Genomic DNA, 11,893 nt, shown 5'->3' with positions numbered 1-11,893 from the left:
ACAAACCGGCCCTAAGTTCAAAAGATACTTATTCATTAAAAACAATGGTAAATAGTAAAAAAATATTCATATTTCAAAAAGATATTTTAAATGGCAAAAATTGTTCGTAGAAGAGGCTTACAAATTTTCACTTTTAACTTTTTTTTTTTAATATATATTTTTGCGAAATGTTGTAGGTTTCACCAATTAAGACATTGACCCCATATTTTTACATAAAGGTTTTTTTAATTTAAAAACAAATTATTTTGAAAATTAGCAAATTAACTTCACAAATTTAGTACTATAACATGTACAAACATGTAGGGGTGTTTTAAGTATAATCAATTGACTATTTTTTAAGTGGTTAATAAATTTTAAAGAATATGAAATTACTTAATTAAGAGTATTCAAATTTAAACCCTTATTAAAATAATTTTTTATTAAATTTAACTTACTTTTCATTCTAATTAAAATACTTTTTCCTAGAACAATAGGATTACTAAAACAAACCATATATACACATGATGTATACATGGCATTCAATCAAAACATACCAAAAAAACTTTTTAACAAAAACATCAACATTGTGAACTCAACTATTATCCAAGTAGGTCCACTCCATCATTATCTTCTCCCTATATAATACCTACTCTCCTCACCTCACTCTTCAATCTTTCATCACTCCCATTCCTCAATTCTTAATTTCCTCAAAATTCCTTAATCTCCTAAAAAAAAATCTTAAAACAAAAAACATGCAAACAAGAGAAGCAACAACAACCGGACTCAATTACATGATCCCATCAAACACATCACCATATCTACAAACCTACAACAACATTAATCCAACATTCCATCTCCAAAAACTCTCAAACCAATTATTCAATTACCAAAACACCCCTCAATTTCACCATGACTTCAATTATAGTCCTCAATCCTCATGCATAAGTAACAACTCAACTTCTGATGAAGCTGATGAGCAAAACCTAAGCCTCATCAACGAGAGGAAACATCGAAGGATGATATCGAACCGCGAATCGGCTCGTCGATCGCGTATGAGGAAACAGAAACACCTTGATGAACTTTGGTCACAAGTGCTTTGGCTGAGGAATGAAAATCATCAACTTATAGAGAAACTTAACCATGTTTCGGAGAATCATGATCAAGTTGTTCAAGAGAATTCTCAGCTGAAAGAAGAAGCTTTGGAACTTAGACAAATGATAAGAGACATGCAAATTCATAGTCCTTTGATTCCTTCTTTTAGTCCCTTGGAAGATACTTATCTTAGAGATGATTCTTCAAACAATTCCATCTAAGTTCTATGGATCTTCTTGGCTATAATTTGAAGATTGTAAGGCCAAATTTTTATATATTTGGTTTAAAATTTCTTTATTTTGTGTTTATGTTGAATTCAATATTAGTAGTTTCCTACTTTTTTAGCTATGTATGAGGTGAAAATAATATATATGGCAATAACTTGATTTAAGCTTTTTTATTTTTAGTCTTTTCACTTCATTAACTTTGACACTAGAGGATTATAGTCTCTAAATTTAGTAATAAACATTTAAAGAGACTCAAGAATTAAGGGAAACATCTATTTTAGTTTTTTTAGATTCATAATGCTAATATTTTATAATCATGCATGGATTTCTAACTGATTAAAATTATGATTTTACTTTAAATTTCGATATTCAATTCTAAAATCGACTCTAAAAATATTCTTAGATATGGTTTTTCTTATTTAATTCAAATTTTAAATATATTTTTTATTTATAGGTTTAGTTATGAAATGTGTCTTCGATCGGAGATCGGATAGTTAGTTTGGTCTATAAAATAACTAATACAAGATATAATTTTAATATATTATGACTAAAATGACACTACACTCTAAAGAGTTTTCTATAAATTAATTCTCTAATTTTATGTTGTAGAGCATAATATAAACATTCAAAGATCATTAACCAATGGTTTAAGAGTTATCTATAAACATGTTGAATTAATGTGTTAAACACCAACTTGAAGGCACATAGAAAAGTCAGAAGCACCATTATGATTCATTTCTAGAAAACAATAAAAAAAATAGAATTGATTTATTTTAGAATTTATTTCAATTTGAATGTTCTAACTTTTATCTTTAAACATGATTTTATAATCAAAACTATTGTTCAACATATTTTAATGTAAATATATTTTAATATAAACTATTTTATATTGAATTCACTTTTAACTAAAACTAATCACACATTCAATGACCTCATCTTCAAGCAATAACACTAACACTACAAAATTGTGGATTAGATAGAAAGGAAGAAAAAGATAAAATCATATATAATATAGAAGATATGAAACTGCAAAAAGAAATCTATATGAAGGTGAAGCCAAGAAACTAATTAATATAATGATTAGTGTAGACTAATAATGAATTAATGGAAGTAATTATATCAGGTGGAATTGGATAGGGAAGGAATTGGACATGACACTGAAATAAAAGAAAGTGTATGTAGTGGTCATTGGATGATATGATAGAAAAGTTGCCATAAAAAGGAAAAACATTTGGACATGCCAACCCACTACAAATTATTATCACAATATTTATTGGCTTTTTCAGACCTACCTTGACTGCATATTATTGGAATACAACTTCAGTTTTCGTTTTTTTCTTTCCTATGTTTTGATTAAATTAAATTAAAAGTTTGATAGAGATCTAACAGAAGTTTTCTGTATTATTGATTAGCCAATAATGTACCTTTTTTTATGATATGGTTTGATAAAATAATTTTTTGAACTTTATATATATATATATATATATATATATATATATATATATATATATATATATATATATATATATATATATATATATATATATATATATATATATTTGTATATATATATATATATATATATATATATATATATATATATATATATATATATATATATATATATATATATATATGTATATTTGTATATCTGTGACATCTTTTTGACATTCATGTGGTCCTTTGCAAAATCTTAAGAGAGTAACACCTGAATGAGATATTGACATCAATAAATTTAGGCCAAATTTTGAGTTAGTCTTAATAATTTCTTTACTGCTACAAACCAAAGTTATGAAAAAGCTAAATAGGGTTGGCCAATTATAATTTTAATAATAAAATCTAATGTGAACATATTTAAATGAAGTAGAGAAAACTCAGAAAAGGAAACGAAAAAAACATAATATTATTTTTTGTTTTACTGTTCAATCCCTTTCTATAATTTCTACAAGTTCAAAATTAGTTTTAATCCCATTATTGTTGGCTAGTTCATAAGTGTTTACTCGGTAAAAAAGTGTACCAATAATTTTTAATGCTCTTTCCAATATATAAATTGCGATTAAAGATGCAGCATTGACAGGATAAAATAGTTTTATACTATTATTTTATAAAAATTTATTAATTTATTATGTCATAAATATAATTTTAAAATATAAAAGTGATTTAACGGAATATAAGTTGTTGATTGATTGACGGTATAAAATAAATTATTTTAAACTGTCGATTTATATTTTTTTTCATATAAATTACCTAAATGTGATAATAAAAAAAATTCATTTTAATGATTTTTTCCTACAAATAAAAAAGTTTACATGTTGATGAGTGATTTCATCTAAGTTCTTATATATTATTAAGAAAATATCTCAATGCAACTTATAATAGTCTTAGGCACATAGGGTAATTTCAATTATGTTTCCTGTTTTCGGAGATATACATCAGAAAACACTTTTTTTTTTTGCCAAAATTTAGTTTTTTTTTTTTGGAGGTGCATCTATGGGAATATTTTTACACTGATAAACATTGAGTAAACAAAATGCTTCCAGAGATACACCTTTGAAAATATTAAGGCATTTTTGAAAGCGCATCTGGTGCCTAAGAAGCCCAAGGAGTGGAATAAGAGATTTTCATTATTAATCTATTGAAAATTGTTGAAATTAGTTAAAAATATACATTTTAATAAATTCTCCAACTTAAAGGCTTCATCTACTCTTAAAAATTAACATACAATTACAAATGTCTTTAAAAATTACTAGATAGATTAAGCACATAGTTGGGTAGGGAAATTAACAATTGAAAACGAACATTTCATGAAAATATGGCAACCATAAGTTGTCATTCCATGCAACTTCTTAGTGTTGACGCCGACACACCTTGTCAAGTTAGAAGGATAACCATCAAACATTCTCAATTCATTTAACCATATACAAACCGCTTTAACTTCTTGAGGAGTTAGACTACAATTATCCTTATGTTTTAATAATTCTTTATTCGGTCGTCTAGGCTAGCTTTAACTCAACACTTTTCGATTACACAGATGTAAATTTTTTCCATAGTTTATCAATTTTTTCCATAGACTATAATTGTCCAATTGTGTTTGTCCCCTTATCTTAGGACTGTGAAAATTTTCCATTGTTTGTGAATTTTGATAATTTAAAAAATTTCAAACTTCTATTGCTGACAATCGAAGGGGAGGTCAATTTTTTATTTTTACACATTTTTTAAAAGCATTCTTATTTCTTCTGAACATATGACTTTCGGGTCAGATTTGTGGAAGATCAATAATTCTGAAGCACACTAAAATTAATAATGATATAAGTGTTTAAGAACACTCTCTCATAGAAAACCACAACTTAGTTAAACCCAAAAAACTATTTTTCTATAGATATGTTTTTACAAATTTTTTTAATTGAATTTTTCACTCTCTTTCTTGGATGTTTCAAAATGAAAATAAATTTGACTTTCATATTCAATCAAAAATAATAGTTACCGGTTACAATTCTCTCTCTCTCTCTCCCCCTAAACTTCTCGTAACCCTCTTTTAATTTATTTATTATTTATTGCATTTTTTCTCCTTAACTTTCTCTTCATTGACTAACTAGAACTTACAGTGACAGTCAAACCACAAACATTTTTCTCCTTTTTTGAAAGTAAACGTCTTTGTCTATTCCATGCAATGCAGATATCTCATTTTACCATATGCCCCCCAACCAGACAATATGCCATATGCAGGAAATTCGTTAATAGTCCACATCAAAGCAACTTCCATAGTAAAATTTTGTTTATGGGATATATCATAAGTTCATTGTCGAATCCACAACCTCTTCAAACCATCATTGTCCAAAACAACATGCAATCTTAATACAACAATTAATCTTTTTTACTTGAAGGCATGTTTTCTTTTACAAGAGTTGCATTCGACATCATTTTTGCAAATAATTCTAAACACTAATCAAGAACATTCTAATTTGACTTGGCAGCCAAGAGTCTCACACACATTGATAGTTTAGAGTCAGAAAATGATAGCGTGAAAATGCATCATGTTTTTAGACTCTTATCACTTATTATTTGCCGTTATTTTGCTATGTTTCATTGCTTTTATGTCTCGTTATGTCTGCATTTCAAGTTCTTGTTGATTATGGATCATATGTTCCCAAGAAGCGGAAAAGGAAACAATATGGTGAAGAAGAGTGCAAAAATACAAGGTTCTGGGGCATGGAGTTTGCCATGACCCTAATGGCATTCGTCATCACATCAGCTACGTCATCAGAGTCCACTAAAGCTCACGATGTTTGTCATGAGCATAATGGCGTCTGCCATTTGACTGCAGTAGCTGAATACGTGAAAGTGAGCTGGACTCACTCTTGTCCACTTTCCCACTTCTTCTCAACAGTTTGTACACTTCAAAAGGCAGTTATGCAACATGGAAGCTCTATATAAGGCATGTTTATACCTAGTTTTAGGCATCCAAGCATTAGGCGAAGCTCTGCCGAAATTATTGAAGTTAATTTCCAATTTCATTTATTTCATTTATTTCAGTTTTTACAGGTTTCCTTTTATTGCTTTATTAGTATTGTTGTTTATCATTTTTAATTTAATTACCATGTTGTTCTTAATTGCAATCGTTATGTTTAATTCGTGTTTAATTAATAATATGTCTAGCTAAATCGTTGTGAGTCTGATATGTGAGGATCGTCGTTTCCAAAGGGACTCGGTAACGAAGTTGACTTAAACCTTTATAAAATTCTGTTATTGTATTTGTTTCTAAGTTTAGTTAAAATGGTTTGTCACGAGAGTGAAAATCAATTAAAGTTCGAACCGGCACTGCGAGGGTGGGGGTCGAACCGAATAGTAGGAACGAGGCATTCATCATAATCAACATTGATCCTAAATGCATCACCAACCATATCATTTATTATATTAAATTGTTTCTGAAGTTGTATATGTGATTGAATGCTTGAAGCCTCGGTATTAATCCTTAGTCAAATATTTGGCAGTTCTTCTCCATTAGATGTCAAAATCCAATAATTTTCCTTAAAACATACTCTCTCCAAGTGACGTTTCACTTCACCTTGATCACTAGTTAAACATTTACAACCACAATTAATACATGAATATCTTACTCCTCCTTCGCTTCGATAACATTCATGAGCAAATGCAAATGTGATAAACCCTTTAAAGCTTTTCTTAAAATGTGGTTTAAATCTTGTTTTTCCTAGAAACAATCTATCACACATCCAAGTAAGATAATAGAGATAATAATTCATACTGCAAATGTACAACATTGTTGACTTTTAAATTTTAAAAAGAAGTTTTAATCTATATGGACTAATTTTTATAGTTTTGGTAGATTATATCAAATAACTAACATATATTTAAAACTAATGGAAACATTGAGTACACTTACTAATATTTAAACACATTCTTCTAAAACATTATTGACAAATAATGTAGATATTATACTAAAACATTACATACTACGTTATTAACAAAACTATTTTATAAATTTTTTTATGTATTTAAATTCTAAATAATTTACTAATATTTTTAATAAATTGTTTTTAAAACATGGGTTAATAGTAATTCACCCCTGTAATGTTAGCGAATTTTGCTTTTCCCCCCTCCTACTTTTTGGCAATGGTTTTTTAAAAAAAACCGTTGTCAAAACCTGCCTTTGGCATCTGTGGGGGGTAAACCGAAACACGCTCATATTACAGGGGGTAAACTACTATAAACCCTTAAAACATTATTTACAAATTAATTTATTAAATTATTTTTGAATTAATATTTTTACATAATTATATTTTACTAAAATACTATATTAATTTAATATTTTCTAAATTTTTTACTTAATAGTTTAATTACTAATAAACTATTTTTCTAATTATTTATTATTCTTACTATTAAATTATTAACAAACTATTTTACTTGCTCTTACTACTAACGTATTAACAAACTAATTTTCTAACTTTTTTTAATTATTTAAATATTAAAATACTCACTAATATATTTAATAAATTGTTTTTAAATATTTTTTTTACAAACTAACTAATTAATTTATTTTAATTTAAATATTATTACATAAATAGAGATCTATAGTTCAAATTCAAGCGATCTAAATTTCTAGATTGGAGAAATTTTGGTTGGATGAATAGAGAGATGAATGTTTAAATGTGGAAAACATGAAAATCAGAAGTTAATTTTCATAGATGAATTAACTATTCCGCGAAGAATTAGAATTGATCGGTAATCGAAGGTTGTGGAAGACATTGGATGATGTTATTATTCTCTAATTGTTATTTTTTTTCTATTTCAAATTTATTTTATGTTATGTTTGTGTATTGTATATCTATTCTTTATTTTTTGTTGTTTCTTTCAACATAGTGCATTTTATTTTGTTGTGAACTTACTTTTAATTGGATATAAAACTTCACACCACTTTAAAATTACATATAATACATTTTGTGTATTAGTTTGATTTCTACTAAAAATAATATACATAAGGTAATTATTACATGTAGTCTTCATTTTTATTCCTTTGATTTCCATTTTCATTCGGAATCAAGTGGAATAGAAGGTCATGTGTTATGTTTAATCAAGATTCATATCTTTAATCATAATTGAACCCCATGTTGGAGCACTAAAATAGTGATGGTTTGGATTCAATTTAAGTATGAAAATGGATCCAATAAATGAAGAGTTTTGCTACAGTTGAGTGTGTGTGGTGGAAAATATAAAAGAGTGATTGAGACTCAGGATAGATTTTGGGCCTTAAGTTTGATTATAAAACTCTAGAGACGACTATTGCTTTTATTTTTGGGCTCATGTATATCTATCTATAGATTTTTTTTTTTTTTTAATGAAACCTTGTATATATATATATAAAAGAAGGAAACATTACTTTTTTCCGGGGAAAAAAGTGGAATATTTAAGAAAAATTTAAAATTTTGTGCTAAAAATCAGACCATCCATAAAGACAACGGATTATCACATATGATTTAAAATTTAACGCATTTAAATTAAGTTAAATAAAATCTCATAAAAATATTTATTATAATTAAACCATAATAATATAGAATATTTATTTATTTTAGCACAATTAAACATTAGCTAATCAATAGAGAGTTTTTAAAATATTAAAATATTAAAATATTAAAACGTCTATGAAAAGAAAATCTCTGATCATTTAAAATTGTTAGAAGACAAGTAATTTAAAATTTGAAGTCTTTCAACTAATCACGGAATCAATTATATATGACTAAAACTGGAGTAATTGTTTATAACTAAAAACATAATAATTCTTCAATTGTGTTCTTTTTTAAAAAAAAGTATGTTAAATAACTATGAGAAAAATCATTTTTTTCTAATTCGACGTTCTTACAACTAAAACCTTAGTGACACTAATTTTTCGTAGGTTTTTATTAGCTTAAGGTTGTCTTCTTCTATAGAGTAACTTTTATTAAAAATATAATACCCTTTGCATATCTTGAGTAAATCTTATTAATTCACCAAACAAAAATTATATGATCCAAAATTATATGATCAGTTAAAATAGTCAAAGCTTTGTACAGCTCGTCTGTTATGGTTTATAAAACAAGTGATTTTGATATTATATTTTAGAGTTTTTTTTTAAAAGCACAAAGTATTTTGTATTTATTTAACATAAAGAAAATTATTTTTGTAAAAAAAAGATAAATATAAAAATGTGTTTTTTGTTACATAAAAAAATAAAAAGAAGAAATATAATAAGAAAATTGTTTTGTACTAGAGCCAGATATATGTGTAAATCAAATAAACTTGAGCTTCAATGCGGTGGAGTATACTTCTGGTATGGAAGAATAAATGTGAAATTATTAGATTAAGACTCTAACGCACAAGTCAGCGAATGAGACATAAAGTAGTTTTAATGTGTGAATGAGAGTATATATGAAATGATACGTGTTGGAGTTTATATAGTGTGGGAGATTAAACTATTCCCCACGAGATCAGACATCTCACATGGAGGGTGTTGAATTATATATGATTGGTGAACGCTCTCAGTATATTGATGTCTTGACGTGCACATTCTCATCTACCTCAACGATTCTTAATTAATATAACAATGGCGTTAAGTTGACCTCAAACTGTCCTTACATTTACTTATGCCTTCATAAGGGATTGTCGTTTTCTTTGTTGCGCCACATAACAAGCGGAGGGTTCAATGTTTAATCATTACAAATGCTATTGCGGCAGTTCAAACCGCCTCAAAACTTGGGTTTCGACGATTGGGCAAGCTTTGCAAAAATGCATGCCTATTTTGCAACAGTTTCCAAAATCGTTGCTCTAACCGCCTTTAATATTTACAACAGTTATGGAACTGCCACAATTACATGTTTGCGACGGTTTTAATAACTAATTTGACTAGAGGTTTTTGTTTTAAATATTTACTAGCAGAAGACTCGTGCGTCCGCAGAGGTAAATTCATTCTTATCTTAAATCATTTGATAGAAATGTCATTATAATACAAAATAAAATTATGTGTATGTCTTATACAATTTTACATGTATAAACAATAAATGATAAAGAATGAATTAAAAAATAGAGATAATAAACGGTTTAAACAAACAAAGATTTAGATTGATGGACCGTAATTGATATTTTCCGACCGCGCAATCACAATTAATCAAGGACTTTCATTAATACAAAGAAATACACTTTCTCAATGTAAATCTTGCATATAACATAAATAAACAAATAATGAATGATCATATGTCTCAACCTTACATATAATACAATAAATGATAAAATGTGAATTCAAAAAATGTTAATAGTAACCATATACTAAAAAATTAAAATATTAGGAAGATTGTGTATAGACTAATAAGTTTACATAATAAATGAAAAGAAGTAATAAAAAATGGGATTAAAAAAGAAATCATCGTTAAATGTCAATGCTGATTACAAAATCAAAATTATAGAGAGGTTAATTGTTGGTAACATGTGCGTGTCTGAAGATTAGTCAACACCAAAAGTCAACACATTTAGACATTTTTGTTGAATTTTTATATTTGCTGTCTATTATTTAAAGAAACTAAAAGTTATCAGTATATTGTTACAACCAGATTTTAGTTCAATAGTAAATAGTTACAGCAATTAAATACCACATAACAAAAGGTTTGGGTAATAGTTCGATCAAAACAATGTGGTTCTAAACGAAATGGAGATGTAGTCCTAGCCATCATGGTGTCCATCGAAAATAGCCCATGCTCTGCCATTGAAAGTGACCTCTACATATAGGCATAGGCGGAGCCAGCATGCGGCGACCTCGGGCAGCTGCCTAGGCTCCCCTTCTTCTCACCTTCCATTTTCAAAGGGATAATGTTCAATTGAAGGGTGTAAATAAATGAAATATAGCTATCCTAAATTAATTGAGACGGCCATATATATATAATCACCGTTAACTATTTTCACTAGTTAGCGCAATAGAAAAAACGGATAAACGGACATGGAGGTGCCAGTCTGAAACTTGCCCAAGCTTAAACAAATTTCTGACTCCGCCACTGCATATAGGTAGATTTGAGTGTACTTGAAAGAGATGAAATTGTGTTTTTTAGCCATAAAATATAAATGAAGGACAACTTGAGCATGCTGAGCCGACGACAGACAATGACTTGCATTAAATAAAAAGATTTGACAAATGGAAAGCATGTAAGCAAAATCACGATGTGTGTAGAAGCAAATGTGTTATATATATATATATATATATATATATATATATATATATATATATATATATATATATATATATATATATGTGTGTGTGTGTGTGTGCGCGCGTGCGCGCGAGCGCTTTGATAAGTTCTGAAAACAAAAAATCATATTTGTTACTTTAATATTCTCACTATTCATTATTTTGTCCATTCAGGAAGACATAAATTTACAGGACTGGCATTTGAGATTTGCATAAACTCACCATTCAGACATTGTATCTTCAAAATAAGAAGTAAAATTTAAAACAAAGTATGAAACAAAGTTGAGTAAATTCTATTCAAAGGCCATGATAGAGATAAAATTGGTGAGAATTTAAGGCAATTTACTGTGAAAGAAGTATGGTCTATTTGTAAATCGTATAATTTGATAATTATACCATAACAAAAGTCACTGCAAGGCAAATGGCAATTAATCAGTCATGGACGCCAACTTCTTCATAGTTTACGAAACAAAACTAAGAATGTATCTCAGAAAGGCACCTAGCACCAATACACTTACTCCTTTAACTTAATATGAGCTAATAATATGCTTCATTCAAATAGCACGAAGGAAAGAAAAAATTCTTAAGACATGAACTTTAGACCAAAAAAGGAATGATGCAGTTGAAATTTAAATCAAAGTTAAGGAAAATGTGCACTAAATTTTTTTAAAAAAAAACTGTAGTACATGTAAATAATCTCGAATAGTAATAAGTGAAGTAAAAATTTCCAGTCATGTTAAGTGCCCCACAATTAAAATAAGGGTTAAATATACAAAACTCCCTTGTAATATAGGCGAAATTCATTTTTTCCCCTGTAAAATTATTTTGATCACCCCCTTTAGATGTTAAATTCTATGTCTTTTACCCCCTA

The 11,893-nt window shown here is 27.8% G+C and overlaps 1 protein-coding gene across 1 annotated transcript; it reads left to right on the top strand.

Annotated features, from left to right (window-relative positions):
- Nucleotides 1-628: 628 nt before the first annotated feature.
- Nucleotides 629-1,462, top strand: LOC131625571 (basic leucine zipper 43-like). The gene has a single exon (XM_058896422.1). It carries the CDS (start codon nt 732-734, stop codon nt 1,290-1,292), a length of 561 nt encoding a protein of 186 aa, XP_058752405.1. The 5' UTR covers nt 629-731; the 3' UTR covers nt 1,293-1,462.
- Nucleotides 1,463-11,893: the final 10,431 nt, after the last annotated feature.

The sequence above is a fragment of the Vicia villosa genome, unplaced genomic scaffold (assembly GCF_029867415.1).
Source record: "Vicia villosa cultivar HV-30 ecotype Madison, WI unplaced genomic scaffold, Vvil1.0 ctg.000222F_1_1, whole genome shotgun sequence".
Classification (NCBI taxonomy): Eukaryota; Viridiplantae; Streptophyta; class Magnoliopsida; order Fabales; family Fabaceae; genus Vicia; species Vicia villosa.
The sequence above is the reverse complement of the archived record's forward strand: the minus strand, read 5'-3'. Positions and strand labels throughout refer to the sequence as shown.